The 25549-nt window shown below is 38.1% G+C and overlaps 1 protein-coding gene across 13 annotated transcripts in view; it reads left to right on the forward strand.

Moving 5' to 3' along the window:
• Positions 1-25549, forward strand: part of SRPK2 (SRSF protein kinase 2) — a gene marked incomplete at both ends in the record, with an annotated part of 207029 nt that overhangs the window by 49398 nt on the left and 132082 nt on the right. For 6 of the 13 annotated variants that reach the window (XM_080701022.1, XM_080701025.1, XM_080701019.1 and 3 more), the window contains one exon: positions 17466-17503. The exons of 4 other annotated variants lie outside the window; for them this stretch is intronic. In XM_080701022.1, coding sequence (XP_080557148.1) covers positions 17466-17503 — 38 coding nt within the window. Of the gene's footprint in view, positions 1-17450; positions 17504-25549 lie in introns of those variants that run through there. 3 more of the 13 variants (XM_080701016.1, XM_080701017.1, XM_080701018.1) reach the window with 1 other exon arrangement.

The following is a 25549-nucleotide window of genomic DNA, read 5'->3' on the forward strand; positions in this document are numbered from 1 at the left end:
TCTCTCTAAATTCCAAGGTTGGCCTCAAACCTTATGTCCTCCTGTCTCACTGTGACTGGCTATATTATGCTCTCTTTGCATTTAATCAGGTGTCCTGTGTCAAACCAGAATGGCTTAAATTAAGATAAGTAATCTTTAACTTTCATTTATACATGACTGTCCAGAGTCACTCCTTCATTGAAACCTTGGTAGCCGAGGTTTGTTTGTTTGTTTGTTTATTTATTTATTTATTTATTTGGTGGTACTGGGGATGGAATCTTTCTACCTCTGGACTACACTCCCAGACCTATATTTCATATTTTATTTGGAAACAGGGTCTCTTACACCAGCGAGGCTGGCTTCAAACCTGTGCGATCCTCCTGTCTCCGCCTCCCAGGAGGTGACTGCAATCATTTACCATAAACAATATCGTACTTTTGCTCTGGGGTATCTTTTACTTATTCTACTGATTAAAATTTTTTGAAAGTATGGATTTTTATGTGGCTAATAGATAAAATGTGTAAGTATAAAGGATAATAGAATAGACACCTATGCATCTGTTCCTTAACTCAAGATAGAATGCTGTCAGTCATGCAAATATGCTTCCTTTTTGTTCCATTCTGTAAGGAAAATAGTCTCAGTCCAATTTTCAGATTTGTAGAATTAGGCTGTAGATAAAAGAAAGATGAGTGAACATTTGCTAGCATATTAACTGTGCATTGAGGAACTACTTTGTTATTAATGATGTCCTCAGAAGGAGGTTAGTAGAAAAGAAGATGAGGAAGTCTTAGTGCTGGAGCTGAGGCTCTAGAAAAAAAGTAAAACTCTTCTTTTTGTGATACTGGGGGTGGAACCAAGGAGCCTGTTACCTCTGGTCTACACCCCAGCTGTATATTAGTTTTCATTTGGAAAAAGGGTCTCGCTAAGTTGCTGAGGTCAACTTTGAACCTGAGATTCTCCTGTCTCAGTCTCCCAAGTCCTGGGATTACAAGCGTGCACGATTATACCCAGCTCATTTTACTCTCCTTCCTCCGCCTCCGCCTCCTCCGCCTCCTCCCTTCTTCTCCTCCCCCCCCCCCCGCCCCTTCTTCTGTCTGGAATGAAACCCAGGGGCATTGAACCTCTGAACTACACCCCCTGCCCTATTATTTATTTATTTATTTATTTGTTTGTTTGTTTGTTTGTTTGTTTGTTTGTTTGTTTGCAGGTCTGGGGATGGAACCCAGGGCATTTGACCTCAGAGCTACACCTCCTGCCCTATTTTCTATTCTTTATTTTGAAACAGGGTCTCACTGCAGAGGGCCTCACTAAGTAGCTGAGGCTGTCCGCAAACCACGATCACAAATGTGCGTCACCACGCCTGGCTTTATTTTTTATTTTGAAACAGGGTCTCATTAAGTTGCTGAGGCTATCCACGAACTGCCATCCGATCCTCCCATCTCAGTCTCCCTAATGCTGGGATTACAGCGTTGTGCCACCATGCCCAGCTTACTGTGGTGTCTTGTGGTATATGTTCTTCCTGTGTAAGTGCCCAGGCATTTAACTCCAGGTTTTTGAGCACATACCTTCCTTTTCTGTACAATCTAGCAGAATATCTATCTGCTGGGGCCACTTAGATTGAGTTTGTGTCTTGTATTCTCATCATAGCACTCTGGGTTTTTTTCTTTTTGTCTTACTTTCGTAATGGGTATTCTACCAGGAGCATTCTACCTTTTTTTTTTTTTTTTTTTTTTTTTTGTGGGTCTGGGGATGGAACTCAGGGGCATTTGACTTCTGAGCTACATCCCCTGCCCTATTTTTTATTCTTTATTTTGAAACAGGGTCTCACTAAGTTGCGGAGGGCCTTGCTAAGTAGCTGAGGCTGTCTGCAAACTGCGATCCTCCAGTCTCAGCCTCCCGAATGCTAGGATTACAAGCATGTGTCACCATACCTGGCTGGCATTCTACCTTTGATCTATACTCGCAGCCCTGTGTTTTTTTTTTTTTTTTTTTTTTTGAAACATGTTCTCACTAGCTGAAGATCTCACCAAGGACTTCCTTTTGTTTTGATAGAACAATGTCAGAAAAATTAAGCTGGCCTTTTTTCCCTTCACTATAACACTCAAAATTCCAACAGGACCTTGTTTTGGCCTTGATTAAACTGTGAATTTTATTTGAAAGTGAAAATTGGCATTTTGGAGACTATTTATAATGGTGTGATGACAGTCTTTTTGCATAGTATCCATTTGAAAGCCATTTAACAAAAAGGCTGTGTTTTGAATAAGCCATTCTTTGCTTGTAGCATTTTTAAAAAATAATAACTCACAAAATTAAAATGCAGATAAAGGTAAAATCCCCCTTGCCGTAACTGCTCATTCCATGTACATCTAGGAAGTAAAGAAAAAAGTTTTTCTTTTTGTTTTTTTAGTAGTGGGGATTGAACCCAGGGGCACTTTGTCACTGTGAAGTTGCCAAGCAAAGGCTGGCTTTGAACTCTGACTCCTCCTGCCTCAGCCTCCCAAGTAGATAGGATTATAGGTATGCTCTACAGTTTTAAAATTTTTATTTTTGCAGTACTAGGGATTGAACCCAGGGCCATTTTACCTCTGTGCTACACCTTCAGCCCTATTTTTTATTCTTTTATTGAAACAGAGTTTCATTAAGTTGGGAAGGGCCTCATTAAATGGCTGAAGCTGATTGTGAACTTGGGATCCTCCTGTTTCAGCCTCCCAAGTACTAGGATTAAAAGTATGTGTCACCATGAATGTCTTGGAAAAAGTTTTCTAATATTTTGAAATGTGTCTTTTCTTAACTTTATCTTTTATTTACATATATATACATATTTATGTGCTGGGAAAGTACATATGTATTAACAAATGTATATTGTTAATATTATACAAACTGCAATTTTTTTTTTTTTTAGTTAGAAGTATATTTTGGATAGCTTTATCAGTTCAGGTAGATCTGCCTTCTTTTTTCAAATGTTGTGTATTATAAATGTACCATAGTCCGTTTCATGTTGACTTCTGTTACTCTCAGTTTCATACAGCATTGTGACAAACTTCTTTGTGTGGTTCTCCTGATACATATGCAAGATTTTTTTTGGGGGATTCTGGGGGTTGAACCCAGGTGCATTCTACCTCTGAGATACACCCCCAGCCCTATTTTATTTTTTATTTTGAAACAGGGTTTCACTAAGTTGGTGAGGCCCTAACAGTTAACTGAGGCGGTGATCCTCCTGTCTCAGCCTCCCAAGTACCCCACACCTGGTGCAAATGTTTTTCTAAGGTAAAATGGAAGACATGGAATTGCTGCAGTTTAGGCCCTGCGTGGTGGCGCATACTTGTAATCCCAGCATACGGGAGGTGGAGACTGTAGCTTCACGGTTCACGGACAGCCGTAGCTACTTAGTGAGGCCCTTTTTAACTCAGTGAGACTCTGTTTCAAAAAATAAAAAAGACTAAAAAATAGGACAGGATGGGGTGTGTATAGTTCGGAGGTAGAATGCCTCTGTGTTCCATCCCCAGTGTTGGGGAAAAAAAAAAAGAATTGCTGGAGTTTGTATCTATTATTCTCCATATTGAATTTAGTATATTATTGTTTGGTATAATTGTCTAATAATTATGCCTATGAAATTGATTAAATTTTCACTACTTTAGGGAGATAGGGAGGTCAAGGCCCAGTGTAAAACCAGTGAATATCAAGAGTTGTCATATAAAGAAAATAGACAGATACATTGTAACTGATATGAAATGTCAGCTATTGTTTTTCTTCTAGTACAGTTATTATTAATCCTAATGGTAATCTTCAAACATTGTTTCATGCCTAAAAATACAGTTTTTATGGGATAAGGAAACAGCAACTCTATAGGTGGCCTTAAAGAAGATAACATTGGAGAATTTGAAGTATGGAATATTAATTCAGGGTCATTTTGCTATAACCAAGCCAAGATTTGCCAATTTGTTTAAGGCTCTACATGTTGATTCTTGGTTATAAAAATGGAGAACGAGTTCAGATTTCCTATTAATGTATTTGATAGTAACCCCACAGATGGTAAGACAAGAATAAAGTAGACCCTGTTTATTTTGCTATAGTGTTTGTGGTATTTTTATATTATATAAAAACAAAACATCTTGAAAGTAGACTTTATTATTGCTGCTGTGAAAGATTTTTTTAAAAATAGAAATACGGGACAATTGACACTTGAGGTGAGAGTTTTAGAATTTACAAATTAGAGAAGTGATAATTGGCAAAGTTCCCAAGGGATACTGTGTGGGTGTACAGAAACCAATGAATTGTGGTGAATTGACAAGCCTTATTAATAGCTCCATGAAGCTTAATCAGCATAACATAAGATTTTTAAAATTTGCTTTAAAATTTTATTTACATGTTGAGTCTTGCATTTTAGTTTTGACTGCCATTAGTTATATTTCTGCCATGTAAAAAACCAGCATAGAAACTGCTCTGCCAGCATATCTGGCTTCATTTTCTATCAGTCTGACCTTAACTGGTGCCAGCCAACCAAACAGTGGTGCATGTGGTGTGTTCGCTGTAGCTTTGCCTGTGCCATTTTTCTGCTTTGACCGGGCTCCTGCCTGCTTTGTTTACCTGACAAAGCCCTCCTAATCAAGCCGAGATACTTTCTCTGAACATTCCCTTCCCCCAGTCAGTGATCTGAAGCACAGCTGTGGAATTAAGCCTTGTTAGACTTTTGGGGTTCTTGTATTGGCTGGGCTACATACTAGTTCTGAAATTTTTTTTTAATTGAGAAAAATGTTCAAATAACCTGTCACCATTTAAAACTGTACAGTTTAATAGATTTCAGCATACTTATAATGTGCAAATCATAATATAATTCCAGAACATTTTCATTACTTCAAAAGAAATGTGTGTGTTAATGGACTCTTCCCTACTCCTAACCTAGCTGTAGCCCTTTGCAACCACCAATTTATTTTCAATGTTGATGGATTTCCTGATTCTGGACTTTCTGCATACTCGGAATTATACAGTACTTTTTTTGTTTCTGGCTCCTCTGACATAGCATAATGTTTTCACAGTTCATCCAAGTAGTAGCATACTATGTACTTTATTAGTTTTCTGTATGGATATACCACATTTTATCATTGATCAGATGATGGACATGGGTTGTTTCTATTTTTAATCATTATGAGTAATACTATGAATGTTTGATACAAGTTTTGTGTAAGCAGTAGGAATATATGCTTTCAGTTCTTTTGAATATATACCTAGGACTGGAGTTGATGGGTCAATTGCCAAACTGTTTCCAAAGCAACTGCACCATTTTGCATTCCTTCCAGCCATGGTTGAGGGCGCCAACTTCTTTATAGTAGTGCTAGTTAGTGTCTATCTTTTTGGTTGTAGCCATGCTGGAGTTTGTGAAGTGAACTGTTGTTTTGATTGGCTGTTTTTTAGTGACACATGTCCTTGAGCATCTTTTCATGTGCTTATTGGCCACTTGTATGTGTCTTATTTGTGGAGATGCTTGTTTAAATAGTTTACTCTCTCGGTTTCTTTTTTTCTGTTAGTTTTTGTTTTTATTTGTACTGGAAATTGAATCCAGGCATTTAACATTAGAGGCATTCTATCTCCAAGCTACACTTCCAGCCTTTTAAATTTTTTTTAAATTTTTTATTTTGAAACAGGGTATTATTAAGTTGTTGATGCTGGCCTCAAGTCTGTGCTCCTCATTGTCTTAACCTCCCAAGTACTGGGATTATAGATGTGTGCCACTGTACCTGGCAGGTTTTTTTAAAAATCAATTTTGAGAGTTCTTTATATATTCTAGATGCTAGTCTCTTATCAGATAAATGACTTGCAAATATTTTCCTCCTATTTTGTGGATTTTTATTTTACTTTTTTGAAAATGTCCTTTGCGAAAGTTTTAAAATTTTTATGATGTTCAACTTACCTATTCTTTTTCATTCCTTGTGCTTTTCATTCATCCCAAAGGAAATGTACCTAGTCCAAGGTTGTGAGGATTTGCATCTATGTTTCTTTCTAAAAGTTTTGTAGCTTTTGTATTTTGATCTTCAACATCTTTTTACATAATTTTTGAGTGTGAGGTATAAGTCCAGCTTTATTCATTTGTATGTGAATTTCCAGTCATTTCACACCATTTTTTGAAGAGATTATTCTTTTCCACTGAATGATCTTAGCACCCTTGTTGAAAATAATTTTTTTTTTTTTTTTGTGGTGGTACTGGGGTTCCTGGAAGCCCTTTTACCTTAGGGCTACACTCCCAGACCTATTTTATATTGTTTTTATTTGGAAACAGGGTCTCTTAAGCCAGCATAGCTGGCTTCGAACCTGCGTGATCCTCCTGTCTCTGCCTCCCAAGTGCGGGGATTACAAGCGTGTGCCACCACGCCTGGCTCCTTGTTGAAAATAATTTGACCACACTGTGAGGTTTTTTTTCTGGACTTTGAATCGTGTGTGTGTGTGTGTGTGTGTGTGTGTGTGTGTGTGTGTGTGTGTTACTGGGAATGGAATCCAGGGGGCTTCTACCTCCGGGCTATAATCTCAGACCTATTTTATATTTTATTTGGAAACAGGGTCTCACTAAGTTGCTGAGAGCCTCATTAAGTAGCTAAAGCCACTGGGATTACACGCGTGCGCCATCATGCCTGGCCTGTGTCATTTTAAAATGTCCATCCTCAGGCTAGTTTTATAGTAAGTTTTGGAGTTCATGAGCAAGAGTCTTGGGATTTTCTTCTTTTTTCAAGATTGTTCTGGTTATTTAATATCCTTTGTATTGCCATTCAAATACTAGGATCAACCTATTTCTGCAAAAGGGACAGTTGGAATTTTGATAAGGATTGTATTAAATCTGGGAATTAATTTGGGGGAAAGTAGTACGATCTTTTGTTTGTTTTTGTGGTACACTGGGGATTGAACCCAGGGCCTTTCAAAACCCCAGCCCTTTGTTTTATTTTGAACAGGGTATCATAGAGTTCCTGAAGGCCTCACTAAGTTGCTGAGACTCGTAGTGCCATATTAGGTCTTCAGTTTCTTTCAGAAATTTTTTTTAAGCCAGGTTTGGTGGCCCATGCTTTTAATCTCAGTACTTGGAAGGCTGAGAAAGGAGGGCTGCAAGTTTAAGGACAGCCTCAGCAAGTAGTGAGACTCTCATCAACCTAGTGAGACCCTGTTTCAAAATAAGAATAAAATAGGATTAGGATTGTAGCTCAGAGGTAGAGCACCCCTGAGTTCAATCTCCTGCGTGTGTGCTTGCTCTTGCGCACGCGTTCTCTCTCTCTCTCTCTCTCTCTCTCTCTCTCTCTCTCTCTCTCTCTCTCTCTCACACACACACACACACACACACACACACACACACACACACGTGTTTTGTAGTTGTCAGTCTATCAGCCTTTGATAGGTTAAGTTTGTTTCTATTTTATTCTTGTCAGTTTTGTTATGTATGGAGTTGCTTAGCTCTGGACTCATGAGCACATTTCTCCACCTTCCAGAGCTCTGGTGTATGTTAATGGAAGTTACGAGCCTGTCTTCTCATAGTTGTTGGGAGGACCATGTTAGGTCACGTGTACAGCGTGTTTGTAAGCCCTGTGGTTCCAGTGCATTGGTTCCCCCAACTGTGGCATTTATCCATCTGCTTTTTTTTTTTTTAACCACTGGCACTGAGAAAATACAGAAAGATGGAAAAAATTAGACTACATATCATAGGTTTTCTTCCTTAAAATTTGAAAGTTAGTGTGAATTGGGATTTAGGGAATGTTAATTCCGCTATTTATAAACAAACCAGCTTATTTTGATGTGCTTTATTTTTTTGGTGGGGGGGGGCTGGGAATTGAACCAGGGCCTCACACATGCAATATTCTATTACTGGAGAGTTGTATCTCCAGTAATAGAATACACACATATATTCTATTACACACACATATTCTATTACTGGAGAGTTGTATCTCCAGGCCCTTTTATTTTGAGATTGAATCTTGTTAAGTTGCCTAGGGTGTCCTTGATTTTGTAGCTCTCAGGTCTCAGCCTTCTGAGTAGCTAGGAATACAACTGTATGCCACCATGTTTGGGTATGACTTGCTTTCTTATATGTATAAATATCCTTGTACAAAACTTTTACCACCTCTCTTTTCTTTCCATTTTTTCTTTTTTTTTTTTGGTGGTACTTGGGGATGGAACCTCAGGGGCATTGTACCTCTGAGCTACTCCTCCAGCCCTATTTCTTAGTCTTTTTAAAATTTTTAAAACACGGTCTCAGAGTTGCAAAGGGCCTTGCAAAGTAGCTGAGGCTGTTCATGAACCATGATCCTCCTGTTTCCACCTCCCGGATGCTGGTATTACAGGCATGCATCACCACAGCCAGCCTACCACCTCTTAACATAGTGAAGTTTCTTTTTCTGTTTTTGATGACACTGGGGATTGAACCCAGGGCATTCTACCAGTCCTTTTATAATTTTTTTGTTTTGAAACAGGGTTTCACTAGGTTGCTGAAGGTCTCACAAAAAAATGAAGGCTGGTCTTGAATCTGTGATCTTTTTGTCTCATCCTCTCAAGTCCTGAGAATATGACGTGAGCCACTATTGTTGGTGAGGTTTCTTTTTGAGATTGTTGAGTGGGCTTTGGCTTACCAAAGGAATTGGAAAGTAGGCATTCATTGCCTTGATGAATTCATAGTCTGTTTTGTTTTCGTAGTGCTAGAGATTGAATTCAGGACCTTGTGCATGCTAAGCATTTGTCTTGCCACTGGGCTACATTCCCAACCCCATTCCTTTATATGCAAAAGTTGTAAATGAAATTAAAAAGTTTTAATTTATGACTTCATGAGTTACAATATTAAAGAACAAAGAAATTTCAGTTTTTATTTATTATGTAAAAACTACGTGTAAGGATTAAAATAATTTCCATTTTGGACCAGTTGTGGTGGCACATGCTTGCTCCCAGTACTTGGGAGGCTAAGACAAGAGATGCCCAGGCTCAAGGCCAGACTCAGCTACTTAGGTGGTGCGGTGAAATATGTTTGGTGTGTGAGGGGAGAAGTAATTCTCTTACCACAACCACACAAACAGAAAAACAGAAAAGAACCGCAGATTCTTGTCCTAAGCTAAGAATAAATATGCATAGCTTGGACAGTTGCTGCAGATTTAAAGAAGTTTATTAAAAAGATAGAAATACAGGAGATAGTTACAGCCCTGTGCCCGAGAGTGGCGCAAGGGGGCAATTCGAATGAATATACCAAAGAACTCCAGTTTACTGAGTGTTTTTATCCAGACCAATTCTGCGGCAGGTCCTTTGATCTGTAGATATGCTGTCCTATCTCTAGCCCAGTTGTCTGCTATTTCCAGCCGGATTTGGGGCAGCCTGTAGAACAGGCCTCTACTTCTGTTCCCCTCCCCAGATGTGTTAAATTGTTTCTCCTGGATCTGGGATTTTTCTCCATCCCTTAGGCCATCGGTCTCTCAGAAATGTAAAGAGACCTCTTCCCTGGCTCCTGCTTTCTTTCCTTCTCTTTAGAAATGTAAATTACAAGTTCCTCCTTCCTGCCAGTCCTGGCTTTTTCTAGTACAGAGGATATATTTTCAAAATTGGAAATCTTTCCCAATACTGGTACATTAATACATTTTAAAACTTCTCCCCAATACTAGTACATGAGGCACTCTGCAACTTAGTGAGACCCTGTTTCAAAATAAAGAATTAAAAAATAGGACTGGGGCGCCGGGCATGGTGGCGCACACGTGTAATCCCAGTATTCGGGAGGCTGAGACCGGAGGAACGAGGTTCGTGGACAGCCCCAGCTACTTAGTGAGGCCCTCTGCAACTTAGTGAAACCCTGTTTCAAAATAAAGAATAAAAACAGGCAGAGGGTGTAGATCAGAGGTTGAATGCCCCTGGGTTCCATCCCCAGACCCTCAAAAATAAAAAAAAAAATAAAATAGGGCTGGGGGTGTAGCTTGGAAGTAGAAGGCCTCTAGGTTCCATCTCCAGAACTGCAAAAGAAAAGAATCTTTTTTCCTGGTTATTATTTTTTTGATGCAATTTCTCAAACTTGTATATCATATCAAAAATATACAAGTGATAATTTAAAAAGAAGAAGCTTTAATAACAGAGGAAGCTTCACAGTGAACAGAGCATTGGGTGTTCCCCAGTGTGTCAGCTCCAGTTATCTCAGAACTTCTGTTACTCTTCTGTCTTGCCAAGAAAGTCAGGGTCAGAGCTCCTTTGTTCTATTGAGAGTCTGGATTAACTATTAATGATACTTTGTGGTGGTGTGAGAAGCCTGTAACAGTTTTCAAGGATTAGTTTCATTTACCTTCCTCTTTTCCTCCCCTTGCTCCCCAACTCCCTGCCCTATTTTATTTTTTATTTTGAAGTAGAGTCTTGCTAAATTTACTGAGGCTGACTTCAAACTTGCAATCCTCCTGTTTTAGCCTCCCAAGTACTTGTGTTTATAGAAATGTGCCACCATGCCTGGCATCATTACATTTCATTGCTAATAGACAGCAGTGATGGTGAAGCTAATAAAACTAGGGATTTATTTAACCATTCCAATTTTGACAATCCTGCCCACTGGCCTACTGGCTTTCAGCACTACCCTCTTGGAGTGAGGGAGGTTGAGGACCCATTGTGGGGAGTTTTAAGTTTTGCTAGAATTTGGAATTCATCAGCAAATCTTTTATTTTTTATGTTGCTGTATTGTTGTTGTTATTTTGTGTGTGAGGTACTGCGAATGGACCCCAGGGACATTTTAACCTCTTAGCTATACCCTCAGCCCTATTTTATTTAAAATAAAAAAGGTTTTTTGTTTGTTTCAGTACTGGCAATGCAACCCAGGGCCTGTGAGCTATACCCCTACCCCTTTTTTATTCTTCATTTTAAAACAGGGTCTCACTAAATTGTGGAGGGCCTCACTGACTAGCTGAGGGTGGATGTGAACCTGGGCTCTTCCTGTCTCAGCCTCCATAGTACTGGGATTATAGGCGTGGCCCACCATACCTGACTTATTATTATTTTATTTTGACACAGTCCCACTAAATTGCAGAAGGTCTCACTAAGTTGATGAGGCTGCCCATGAACCTGCAATCTTTTTTGTCTGTCTCCCTAAGTATTGGAATTACCAGTGTTTGTCACCACACCCATGTTTTAAAAATTTTATGTATTTATTTACTGTTTTGTGATGCTAGAGGTTGAACTCATGGGTCTTATACCTCCAAGCCACACCCTCGATCCTCTTTTACTTTTTATATTTTGAAACAGTGTCTTGCTAAATTGTTGATAGCCTTGCTAAATTGCTGAGGCTGGCAGATAACCTGTAATTCTCCAGTCTCGGCCCCCCAAGTACTAGGATTATAGGCATGGGCCACCTAGCCTAGCAAACCCTTTTTTTTTTTGGTGGTACTGGGGTTCCTGGAAGCCCTTCTACCTCCAGGCTACACTCCCAGACCTATTTTTACATTTTTATTTGGAAACAGGGTCTCCTAAGCCAGCACGCGCGGCTGGCTTCGAACCTGAGCCATCCTCCTGTCTCTGCCTCCCAAGCGCGGGGATTACAAGTGTGCGCCACCACGCCCGGCCATGGCAAACCTTTTAGATCAGTATTTCTCTTGAGTTATGAGTTATACCCAGAATAATAATTTAAAGAGAAAAAGAGAACCATTTTTCCTAGTAAAGAAATTTCTAGTAAGTAGAATAGTAGTTACCTCAGAAGTTTTTTAAAAAAGTACCAACCTGAGATCACCTTACTTTTCTCCTTTCATATCCTTGCCTATTGCTCTGTTGCATTTTAGAGTGAGCTCATTATTACAATGTTCAGGAATACCACCTTATTTTGGAATTTTAGCAGAAACATTGGTGGTGGACAAAGGCTACTTTTTAAGATTTAATATTTTATTGTGTGTACATTGTAATTGCATACCATAATGCAATTCATAGTGATAACCGTCATATATGTACTCAGTTTCACTTGGTTTGTTTCCCTACATACACCCCCTCACCACACATGATAGATTAATAGTGATACATGCATATATGCAAATAATATTATTTGGTTTGTTTACTTACTCTGTATCTTGCTTCCCTGCCTTCCTCCCTCACCTAACCTTTATACTCTGCTATTCTTTCTCCTCATTGTCAAGAAGTCCCTTTTCTATTTTCTCACAAGCTTTCATGTAATAAAGAAGTCATGCTCTTGATTTTGAGTTTGCTGACCTCTCTTAGCATAGTGTTCTGCACTTCCATTTTCCTGCCAGTGACATAATTTTATTCTTTCTTATGGCTGAGTAAAACTGCATTGTATGTTCATATCACATTTCCTTCCTTCCTTCAACTGTTGACAGATAACCTAGATTCCATCTAGTGGCTTACAAATAAAAAAAGTTATTCAATAGTGCTGGTGATCAGGGAAATGCCAAGTCAAAACTGCACTGAGATTCTATCTCACTCCAGTTGGAATGGCAATCATTGAAAACAAACAGTAATAGATACTGGTAAGGATGTGCAGTCACTGGAAATTAGTGTGGAGATTCCTCAAAAGACTAGAGATGGAACCACAATGTGACCCAGCCATTCCACTTCTTGGCATTTTTTTCAAAAGAATTAAAGTCAGAATACTATAGTGATACATGTATACCCATTTTTATAGTAGCACATTTGACAGAAAAGCCTTCTGTTAGAGAAAGGTGATCTTCCTTATGTATACTCCCAAGTAAAATCAGATTTGTGGATGATTACATAAGGAATTTGGCAAGTGAGAGGAAATTTATTAAACTTGTCAGAATTTACGTAGAACTATTTGATTAGCTAATATCCTTTTCAGTTTCTACATCATAAGTCAAGAAATGATATGGGAGCCTATCATGTCCTTTATGTCTCTGTTTCTCATGTGCCACTGCTTTTACGATTCTAGGTAGAGTCAGGACTACCTGATTTCTCTCCTAGGCTGTCTGCATCTTTGATATACCTCCTTTATTGGACTTCATTCTGGTAGTAGTTATGGTAATCTACCATTCCTGGTTACTGTTCTTGAGAATTGGCTAATCTTTGGACTCCTAGCCCTTACTGACACAGGAGTATTAAACCTCACTGCATTACAGAATTGAAAAGGAACTACTGGAGGTAGAACGCCATCAACTAAAGACTCAGACCTTCACCTATGAAGTTATTTAGAAATTTAAAACACGGCATAAATAAAATGTTTATTCAAAGTACCCAGAAACCAGCTGGGCGTGGTGGTGCATGCTTGTAATCCCAGCATTTGCGAGGCTGAGACAGGAGGATCGCGGTTCGAGTACAGCCTCAGCTAGTACTTAGTGAGGCCCTTTGCAACTCAGTGAGATCCTGTTTCAAAATATAAAAGAATAAAAAATAGTGCTGGGGGTATAGCTTGGAGGTAGAATGCCCCTGGATTCCAACCCAGAACCGCAAAAACAAACAAAGAAAACCTACACAGAAAGCACCCATTTATTTTCTGTGTGAAATTTGGAAGTGTGGTCTTTAGGTGGGACGAATGCAATCAAGAGGGCAGAAGGAAAGGAGTGGTCGATATATTGCCAAGCATTTGGGAACCCAGAGTAGCAGCAAAGTGGACAGAGAGCAGAGATGTAGAGAACTTGATGAAAGTTGCAAGAAAACAATCAGGTTGATGAATTTTAAAAAAATTCCGTGGTGGCGCACGCTTGTAATCCCTGCGCTTGGGAGGCTGAGACAGAACGATTGCACAGGTTCAAAGCCAGCCTCAGCTACTTAGTGAGGCTCTCAGCAACTTAGTGAGACCCTGTTTCCAAATAAAATATAAATACTGAGAGGATAGCTTGGAAGTAGAAAGCCTCTGGGTCCCACCCCCAGTACCACCCCCCCCCCCAAAGTCTAAAAGTATAAATGGATAAAGTGGATAGTTGAATTGATAGTTAATTACAAGGATGCTAAATTGATGCTTTGGAAAAAGCAAGCAGTGGTGGTAAAGAGAATCATTTTAAATTATGGGGTGAAGCCAGGCATGGTGGCGCACACTTATAATCCTATTACTTGGGAGGCTGAGACAGGAGTTTCCCAGGTTTGTGGTCAGCCTCAGCTACTTGGTGAGATGCTGTTTCAAAATGAAGAAAAAAAAACAGGGCTGGGGGTGTAATTCAGAGGTAGAATGCCCCTGGGTTCAATCTCAGTACTGTTCCCCCCCAAAAAAAATGTAGGGTGTGCTGTATGTTTTTAAAATATGATTTATAAAAGCAGACTGAATATATCAATTATACACCAAAAATACATTCTAGTGAATACATACATAGTATTATAATATTGGGTGAATATTTTTAGATATTTTATGTGGGGAAGGCCTTTCTAATTTTAAAATTTATAAGGAAAAAGGCTGGTTTGCTTAATTGCAGACAAATAAAGGGTCCCAGGTACTACCCTGGGAGTAATTAATAGAATTGAAAAACAACTGATTAATTGGGGGGTGGAATAGGTGCAATGTGTTTAGGAGATTGTGCTACATGTAGTCTTGGTTAACTCCAGTGGAAGACGAGGATGCTCATCCTGGATTGAGGATGCTAAGGTTGTTGGCTAAGGGGTGTAGGGAGTCAATACAACATGGACATTAGATTTCCCCAGGATAATGGGAGGTGTTGTGAGTAATAGAAGTCAGTGAAATGGCTTCTGGAATTCTTCATGGGTGTTGTGATTAACCAGACTCAGGAGTGGTACAGATAGGGAAGAGAAGTAGATAGTACCATAGAAGGAATACACGAGTATTACAGAATATAGTATTTGTCAGTTTTTCTGACTCTTTTAGTCTTTTTAGAACCACAGACAAATCTGATTGGAGAAATGATGCTGGAAACCTTTCCATGTATTAGAATTCTCTTTGGCTCTCTAAATCACTGGCCATAAAATAGTTTATAGCTTTAACTTCAACATTTACAAGATGGGCACGAACTTCATTAGAAGTATGCAATTTAATTTGAGGATCTTTCGTCTTAAAGAGTTTATATAGATATACTGAATTATGATATTTATATTTTTGGAATTAAAAGTTGCCAGGAAACCCGGCGTGGTGGCGCACGCTTGTAATCCCAGCATTTGGGAGGCTGAGACAGAAGGATTGCGGTTCTTGGACAGCCTCAGGTGAGACCCACCCTGTTTCAAAAATAAGCAATAAAAAAAATAGGGCTGGGGGTTTAGCTTGGAGGTAGGTGCCCCTGGGTTCCATCCTCAGTGGCCCCCCCCCCACTTCAGTAGGAATATGGATTCAAGTGTAATTTCTTAGTAATTCTCTAGAAAAGAAGTCTGAGGTACAGATTTAAGTTAATTCGTAGATAACACTATAAAGATATAAAAAGTGCATGTTACAGTTGATAAGAGGTAAGGTGGATTTAAATATGGAAAAGCTATTTTAAAATGGACTGACTTTGTATACTTTATTAACTTATTTAGTAAATATTTATTGAGGAAATACTGATCTTTGCTAGGAACTGCATAAAATAGGGAAGGCTCAATACATGCCAAGTTCAGTACTTATTGAATTTATTGCAAATTATTAAATCCTCACAGTAGGAGTTAATCATCCCCATTTTACAGGAGAAGAGATAGAGGCTTTAGAGGATTTAAGCAGTTTCCCTAAGATCACATTGCCATTAAAAACAACGGAGTGCCAGGCGTGTGGCGCATGCTTGTAATCTCTGGGCCTGGGAGGCAGAGACAGGAGGATCGCGCAGGTTTGAAGCCAGCCTCACTGGCTTAAGAGACCCTGTTTCCAAATAAAAATATAAAAATGGGTCTGGGAGTGTAGCCCAGAGGTAGAAGGGTGTCCAGGAACCTCAGTACCACCACCACCAAAAAAAAAAAAAAAAAAAAAAAAAAAAGATGGAGCAATCTTACCTAAATCTAAGGCAGGGCTGGAGTTCCCAAATATGCTCGTCTTTTTAAAATAGGGAAGGGTCTTGCTCACTGTGGCACTATGTGCCCAGCCCTGTAATTCATCTAAGAACCCTCAAGGTAAGTTTAATCATTACCCTAGATTATATATATATATATGTACTGGGGATTGAATCCAGGGGTATTCTACCACTGAGACACACCCTACCTCCCCCTTTTATTTTGAAACAGTATCTCCCTGAGTTGCTGCACAGTGGTATCAAACCTATTATCCTCCTGCCTTAGTTTCCCAAATACTGGGATTGCAGACCTGTGCCACTGTACCTGGCCAGTCACCAGTTTTATGATGCCTATTGGATGAAGTTGTAAGATTAGATAATTTGGAAAAAAATTCTTCTTTTAACAGCATCAAGAGGTTATTCTTCTCACAGGTCCATTACTTTCTGTGTAACTAATTTTTCTTCCTTTTATCTTTAAATTTTTTCACATTCCAATTTGGTTTCTGTAGTCAACATTTTAAAAAATTAAAATGAGTTTTACCTCTAAAAAAGAATCAGCAAAAATTATTGAGGTTTACTTGGAAATTTTGAGACTGTTTATAGCATTTTGGTGACACTATTTTATTTTTAGTATGTGAACTTTTTATTATGAAAGCATACTTTAATGTTTAAAATCCAGTTGGAAATACTTTTTAGGAATAGGAAAACTGCTTTGCGTATGAATTAAGAGAACTTTGTTAGTTTTATTCACTTAAAATTATGCTCTAAGTCAGTATTTTAAAGGAAGTATGTTACATTTTATCTTTTCCTTCACTTTCTTATTTTCACTCTCCCTTTTAGTCCTTTCCAAATCAGTATTAACCATTACCTTTGAAATAAATTGAGCTGGCACTCACATGTCTGTTGTAGGCGGCATTACCAGTCCATTCCTAAAACGACAAAAATATTATCTCTGCTCGGTAACTGGGTGTTGCTGTTCACTTGTACTGTACCGTGAAGAAGACGGAGGGAGGAAATTAAGGTGTAAAATAATAAGTCTTTTTCTAAAAGCGTTAGGGACTAAATATTGAATGTATCTTTAATTAGAAACAAGAAATTTTAACAATTAAGCATTTTTAATAATTAAATTGGGGTTCTGGCTTAATATTTCATTCTTAAGTGACAAAAATGATTCACTGAGCCATATTTTTTAGGGCTAGTGAAATGGAAGCAGCCCAGGGTTGCATATTGGTTTATTGTAGCCTGAAACATTGTTGTCCAGGCTTCTCAAATTATTTAGTATATTGAATTCTGACATTAGCATTTCTTGTTTGTATGTTAACTTGCTCAATTTAAAATTTTCTTGTAGAGCCATGTTAGTTCTACCTTAAAAAAGAAAACACCCCTATGCTTAAAAGAAATGGTACTTCCTGCTTTCATAAACAGTCATGTGCATAGTTTAGCAAGGCCCGATGCCTCTGGAGCTTTTTCCCTTTATAGCACCATTGAATCCTAGTCCTAACAGAAGTACTGTGAATCTTGTGGCCTCATTCTGAACAAAAGGGATTAGAGAAGAAAAATCTCTTGCTATAAGGCTTGGAAGCAAGGGCAGGCAATCTTGGTTGTGAATATTTTCTGATTTTTCCAGAAATCAAGCAGAAGATTGAGCTGCTGATGTCAGTTAACTCTGAGAAGTCGTCCTCTTCAGAAAGGTACAGCTACATCTCTTGCATGAACAATTAATGGTGTAGCATTGCTAAGAAACAAGCAGGATCTATATTTTTTTCTTGTCAAGTTTGCTATATAACCTTTTGTACTGCATGCTGGTATTGTGCTGTATTGAAGATGTGTATTTGGGCAAGCTGTTCTGCTTTTGCGAAGGGTAATTGATTTTTTTTTTTTTAAATAGTGAAGCCTAATCAGCTGCAGCATGCACTCCATAACATAGCAGACCGCTGGCTCATGTGTGACAGCTGTTGAAGGCTTTAGAAAATAATTTAATGAGAAAACAATTTTTGCTTTCTTTAAGGAAATGTTATTTAGATTTTCTTCCTGTATTTTGAGTTTCTGCTATACAGATTTACCAAGGTTATTTGTAAGAGATATAGGTTAAAATACTTGATTTTTTTTTAGTTGTAATAAATATTTTCTTCTACAAAAAGGGAGTGTCATTTGTAAATAGCTTAGGAATTGCAAACCCACAGATTAGTCACATTCAGAAAGAGAGATATGATGCTTCTTCAAGTCTGTGCTAGGAAATGGAACAGTCACTGCATGCAGTAATGGTTCATGCCTGCAGGTAAGGACAAAATGACTCAGAAGTATTTTTAAAGCAATTATTTTATCTGTCAATCATATGATTATACCTGTAAGGAGATATTTTGTTAAAATGACTATTTTGCCTGATAATGAGTTAAGAAATTTTTATACAAAGTCAGAAATGAGGCCAGAGCTCCTGATTTTGATATGTAAATAATGTGTTCACTTTTGTTTACCAAAATTGTGTATACCACATAGTGTTTTAAATTGAGCTTCTCAGGTAGATAGTTGATGCTTACCTTTTTCTTGGTTACCCAACAGTTTATACTTAATGTTGATATTTTGTGTTTAAGGTATATTGATTTGTATGTTTTCTGTGGTAATTTTCAGGATTATCTTTTTTGTTTATAGATTTAAAATTAGGAAAATATTATAGAGGAATAATTTGGTGGTTATGGAATGTTACAGGCAAAACATTGTGAAAATTTTTGAATCAAAGAACCAGCATGGAAAAATGGATTTAATTAAAGTACTAGTCTAAGAAGAACATCATCTGTTGGCAAAGCAATCATGTATTAGAGATATATTAGTATAATTAGGTGAAAAGCTCTGGCTACAACTTAGGTCATTATAAATAAAGATGTTACTGTTTTGTATAGGGATTGGAAATAGAAAAATTTAGGATCATTTGTTTATTTTTATGTAGCTTCTAACTGCTGTTTATGGCCAGCCATCTGATTTTAAGTATTCTGTTTGCTGAGTTCAAATATAATCTTCAGCTTTTATTCTGCCAATAAAGTAGTTGTGATGGGAAGGGGAGTGTGGACAAAAGCAGCGAACAGTCTAGGTGGCAACTGTGGTGTTAGAGTTTGGTACTAGGAAGTATACTTAGATGACCACAGTAATTAGATTAGCATTTTGTAGTATGATGAGTTCTCTGTTGGCAAGTTGAGGTTTGAGTAGAGTGAATTTTATTATTATTATTATAAAAATATTATTGAGAAGAAACTTAGAAATGGGCAAAGTTTTTCTTTTAAAATACATTCTGTAAGGAAAGGTATTTAAAAATATTTTGGGGATTTTATTTACTAGCTTAGGCTCTTGTGGTTATTTACACATGTAGTCTTGATTTTAAAGTTTAGAAACCAACCACTGTGCTGATAACTTTATGTGTAGTTTTACTGGAGTCCTTTATTTGGTTATTATTTGTTTGGGGGTCCTTAGAGATAGTCTTGGCAGTTGTGATATGATATACTGACTTAATGGGTGGTAAATATGGGTTATGGATCTTTTCAACACTTTGTAAGCATAGAAGTTTAATTAATTTGAACATATTAAAATAGGAAATACTCCCTTTTCTTTTCAATTTTATTAAAATTTATTCAATAACAATTATATTATTTGGCCTTTTATTTTCTTGGGAAGAACTTGAAAAATAATAATCTGGAGCGTAAAAATATTCGTGGACTAGCAACACTATATCCTTGCTCAGGAATCTAATACCTTACAGTAATTATCACATAGCATTTCCATCATGCCTCCATTTCTTGTGCACCAGTTGGTATGTTTAAAGTCTGCTTTGACTTTTTTTTTTTTTTTAAACAAAGTTAGTGGTGGCCTCTAAGTTTTAAAGGTACTTGGAATTTTCATGCAGTGTTCCTTTGTCTCTATGGGAAGAAAGGGTAGAGACCTGGCTTCTTTGTTTTTATAGAGGGGAAAAACTATTTGTCTGATTAAAACCAGAAGTTATCATTTGGCACACTGATTTTATTTTTGCAATATAAAATGTATAGAATGATCTTTTGGTATTTCAGGCAATTAAGTAGAAAAACAGTGCTTCTAAGTACAAAATGTAATAGATATAGAAATGGTGATATGATGTTTCTTATAGTTTTCCTATGTTTTTAACCCACTAAGAGCAAATAGCTAGTTCTGTGAGAGCTAGTATTGGTTGAATTATTTTTGCTCATACAATTTTGAAAAACGGTGAAAGCCAAATAAATGAAGCATGTAATTTTTGTAAACTGAAGACCCTATTGAAAATGAATAACTATTATTTGAGGTGAAATTATGGAATTTTATTTTTTAATATTTTTAATGAAAATTTACTTTTTAATATCTTATTTTTACTTTATTTTTTTTGTATTACTGGGAATTAAACCCAGGATTTCACATATGCTAGGCAAGGCACTCTATCACAGAGTTATACCTCTAGCCCCATGATGGAATTTTAGAGTTTATTTTGAGGGATAAACCAGAAAACACATTTCCCCAGTAGATATCCATATCACCCTGAAGTAAGTGTGTGTGTGTGGGGTAGTTGTGGTACTTGGGATTTAACCTAGGAGTATTCTACCTCTGAGCTACACCCCAGCATTACTTTATTTTTTACTTTGGAATAGCGTTACACTTTTGCTGAGGCTGATGTGGGCCACCACATCTGGCTTACCATGAAATTTTAAAGTTAGGTTTTAATAAAACAATGATTCCAGATGAGATTTCATATGCCTGTAATCCCAGTACTTGGGAGACTGAGGCAGGAGGATCTTCATGTTCAAACCTAGCTGCAGCAAACAAGAGTGCCCTATTTGAAAACAAAAACAAAAAAATAATAAAAAGGGATGAAATGTATAGTTCAGAGGTAGAATGTTCTGGGTTATACAAACAAAAAGGGCAAAAGACCTTAGAGTCATTTGTAGGGGAGGCCTAGAGTACTTCTGTTAAGAATGGCTGACCCAAAGGCCAAAATTATTTATTTATGCAGCACTAGGAGTTGAACCCAGGGGCCTTCTACCTCTGAGCTACACCCCCAGACCTATTTTATTTTTTATTTTGAAGCAGCGTCTCATTAAGTTGTGGAGAGCCTCTCTAAGTAGCTGAGACTGGCTGCAAACCTGTGAACCTCCTATCTAAGCCTCCCAAGTTGTGGGATTACAAGCATGTGCCACCACATTCGGCAACTTGCTCATTTTTAAAATTAAGAGGAGAGAACATTATTGAATGAATAAAAAAATGCCTGATGATGAATAAAACAAATGATGTGTATTATGACCACTTACGAGGAAGACATTCGTTGCAAGAGAATGCTCTTCTGAAGATTTTAGGAGTAAATTCTGCTGAAAGTTGTGTTTTTCCTCAGCTCCCATCAAATCCAGGGCCTCACCCATGCTAAGTTGGCACTCCACCACTGAGCTACACTTATAGTCCTAAGTATTTTCTTTTTTGAATCAAGTTCTTATTGAATGGTTTCATCTTAAATGGAGAGATGATGCCAGGTACACATTACTTACTTGTCTACTTTCCGTGAATGTAATAAAATAACTTGTAAAGATTTGATGAAAAACTTAAGTTTTCAAGTTTCTGTCACTCCTTTTTGTTCTTTCCTACCTAGCTACAGCACTCCTGACATTTATGAGGCCAAATAGGTAGAAGAGCAGGAGGGGTAATAATCTTAATGCTTAGGAAAAGTATAGTAATCACTTACTAAACAGTCTAGATACCATTTTTTCTTTCCCCCCCCTTTTTTTTTTTGAGATTCTAGGGATGGAACAAAATACCATTTCTAAGTTCTTTATAGGCAGCTAGCTGGGGCAAGAAGAGCAAGAAGTTATGTGTCTGTGTATATTGAATTAATGGCTGCTGTAGGATTCTTGACAAATCATCTTTAGTGCCCCAAACAATGATCCTGAGTGAAACTAAAAGCATTTTGCTGTATTTTTTGTTAGACTGTATTGTTATATTTTCAGTGAACCCTTATAGCAAAACTATCCAATTCTTAAAAAGGAAAAAGAATATTAAGACTAGTCACAATTATTATTTTCTGTTCCCAGTTCATCTAGGCTGAGCCCAATGAGGGTTAAGGAGTTTGTGAGGTTAGGGCTTCTTTTTTTTTTTTTTTTTGTACCAGAAATGGAACCCAGGGACATTCTACCTGTGAGCTAAACCCTCAGCCCTATTTTATTCTTTTAGTTTGAAACAGGGTCTCACTAAGTTGCAGAGGGCCTAAGTAGCTGAGGCTGGTGGTGAACTTGGGATCACAGTCATGTGCCACCACACCTGATACATTAGGGCTCTGAGAAATTGAGACTCTGTGCTTACACTTAGTCTTTTGTACACCTGCTACATGCAAGTGGATGTTGTAACTAGTAAAGCCCAGTCAGTTAAAAGTTAATAAATAAGGAACAGTGCCCTATTTTTATTTTGTGTTTTCTCCAGAAGCAGAAGTTAAAAGATCTGTGTGTGGGGGTATTTATCATTTTAAATTATATAAAGGGGGGGGGTCATTGTGCTAGGTAAGAAATACTAGCCTCTTTCATTAGCATTCCAGATAGCTAGAAAATACTGGGCTCATAAATTGCTAGCTGCCTTATTCAGGAGAGGAGAATAAGGAGAGGGAGAAAGGGCCATAATATTATGCTGTGGCCTATATTTTACCATTGCTGAATAAACAGGATTGATTAGAAGTGATAAAGATCACAAATTGTCCCTCCCCCAGTATAAGGGTATTTGATATACATAACCCATGCTGTTTTCATATGTGTATTTTAATTCCTTTTCCCATTTTGGCGTTTCTTATGCAAAGAGACAAAGGACATAAGATAATGCAGAAAGCAAACTGAAAAACCTGGAAGAAAATAAGGAGAACTGAAGGAAGAGAATTAAAAAATATGGGAGTGACAAAATAAAGAAGTAATGGATACTGGAAAAAAAAAGGGTTCTGGTCCAACACGTCCTTCATTTGTTATGCTGAATAATTTCCTACATGTCCTGTGTGGTAAACTAAGAGTGGGTAAGGGAGGAGAACAAAAGTTACCTTTTCTGTTCACTGTTCTCCTTCATTCCCACCCCTCACCAACCCAAAGACTGGGTCAGACATTGGCAGCATTTTTCCCTTTTCGATTCTTCACGCTGCCATTGTTGCCTTTGCTTGTCTATCTGTGGTGTACATTTTCCCCTCAGTGGTAGAATGAGATGGCACAGCAGCTGATTGTATTGTTCTCCCTCTAATCAGTTCTTAGGCCTTTGTGTTTTTATTTGTATGAATATATTTTGAGGATACATATGGGACAGTGTGTAGATCATTAGTTTTTATGAAACCTAGCCTTTTAATTTTATTATTTTATTTATTTATTTTTATTTTTTGTGGTACTGAGGATGAAACCAGGGACATTTTACCTCTGAGCTACACCCCAAGTCCTATTTTTTATAATTTATTTGGAAACTTGATCTCACTGAGTTGCAAAGTGTCTTACTAAGAAGTAGCTAAGGCTGTCCTCGAACCTCCATCCTCCTGTCGCAACCTCCTAAATGCTAGAATTACAAGTATGCACCACCACACCCAGGTAATTTTATTATTTCAGTTTGTTTTCTTTTAGTTTTGGCAGTGGAGATTGAACCCGGGGCATTCTACTTCTGAGCTATACCTCCAGTCCTATTTTATTCTTTATTTTAAAAGTTATATTAAGTTACTGAGAGCCTTGATAATAAATTGCTCAGGCAGCCCCTGAACCTGTAGTCCTTATGCTTTAGTCTCCCACGAAATGGGATCATAGGCATGCACTACCATGCTTTCAGTTTAGCTTTTTGTGTTGCTCACCCAAACCCATGCCAAGCCCAGGGTCACTAAGATTTCTAGTAAAGTTTACCTATAGAAACTTTAGGCTGCCAATGTTTTAAGTCTTTGATTCAGTTTGATTTTTAGTATTAAGGTAAAGATGGAGATTAGGTTTTTATTTCATATGGCTATTCAATTGTTTCAAGTTTTTTGTTTTGTTTTGCAGCGTCCAGAATCAAGCTCAGGGCCTCACACTTGCTAGGCAGTCTTTTAGTAATCTACATCCCAGCCACCCCCCCCCCCCTTTTTGGGTGGTACTAGGGTTCCTTGAAGCCCTTCTACCTCCGGGCTACACTCCCAGACCTATTTTATACTTTTTTATATTTGGAAACAGGGTCTCTTAAGCCAGTGCAGCTGGCTTCGAACCTGCGCGTTCCTCCTGTCTCTGCCTCCCAAGTGCGGGGATTACAAGTGTGTGCCACCACGCCTGGCCATCCCAGCCCTTTTTAATCTATTTTTTTGGTACTGGGTGGTGAACCCAGAGACATTCCTTCTCTGAATTATATGTACAGCCCTTTTTTATTTTTTGTTTTGTAACAGGGTCTGGGTAGGTTTGCTAAGTTGTTGAGGCTGGCGCCTGGAACCTGCAATCTTCCTGTCTCAGCCTTCTAAGTACTGAGATTACAGGTGTGCACTATCACACCCGGCCCTTTAGAGTCCTGTTCAGTTGTCTGCCATCCTTTTGCATTGGCCTACCAAGTAGCTGGGGTTATAAGCATGTCCTTTACATCCAACAGTTTGTTTTTTGAACATTATATAAATAGAATCCTGTTCAGTTGTCTGCCATCCTTTTGCATTGGCCTACCAAGTAGCTGGGGTTATAAGCATGTCCTTTACATCCAACAGTTTGTTTTTTGAACATTATATAAATAGAATCCCTCCGTATATGCATTTGGTCTGTCATCTCTCAGTGTTACCTGTGTGAAATTCATCCATGTTGTATGTAGTTGTGATTGATGCAGTCTCGCTGCTTTACAGTATTCATTGTATACTTCAGTTTAGTTATCTGTTTACTGTTGATGGACAGTGGGGATAGTTGCAGTTATGGCTATTTAAAAAAAAAAAAACAAACAGAAAAGAATCCTGATCCTGTGAGCATTTGTATGTGTGTTTTTAAGTAAATGAACTTTTGCATGCATTCTCTGAGTCTTAGCCCTAGTAGTTGCAATTTCTGTATATTAGTGGATATCTAGATATCACCAGTTTCCCAAATTCTGATTCTTGGTATTACATATTTTTTTCTTCTTTCTCTTCCATTTTCCTTTTTCTACTTCTCTTAGCATTCTGGTGGGTGTGCCACTGTTACCCAGAGTTTGGGCCATTTTGTGAGGAGGATTAGAAGCAAACAGAGGACTATTTCTGGGTACTGACTTTCACGAAGGAGATGAGCTTAACCAGAAAGAAAATCTGTAAGGTATACAGTCCTCCGAGGCACCGCGTTCCGTTGGCAGCCTCTTAGCAGGTCCTAAAGCCTGTATGTGTTGTGTCAGCTTTCAGATTTGGTTTTCATGGCGAAACCTTGTTTCTGTTGAACTTTTTCTTTTTTGGCTATGTTGGGGAATCCAACCCAGGGCCTTGTTCACATTGGGTACCTTCTGCCACTGAGCTATATCCCAGCCCTCAGGCAAACCTTATTAAAAGCTTCTCTTGTAGCCAGGTGTGGTTATGTACACTTGTAATCCCAGCATTTGGGAGCCTGAGACAGGAGGATCCAGGTTCAGGGCCAGCCCCAGCTACTTAGTGAGGTCCTTTGCAACTCAGTGAGATCCTGTTTCAAAATAAAGAATATAAAATAGGGCTGGGGGTGTAGCTTGGAGGTAGAATGCCCTGGGTTCCACCCCCCAGTTCTGTGCAAAAAAAAAAAAAAAAAAAAAAAAAAAAAAAC

The sequence above is a fragment of the Muscardinus avellanarius genome (assembly GCF_963383645.1).
Source record: "Muscardinus avellanarius genome assembly, chromosome: 9".
Classification (NCBI taxonomy): domain Eukaryota; kingdom Metazoa; phylum Chordata; class Mammalia; order Rodentia; family Gliridae; genus Muscardinus; species Muscardinus avellanarius.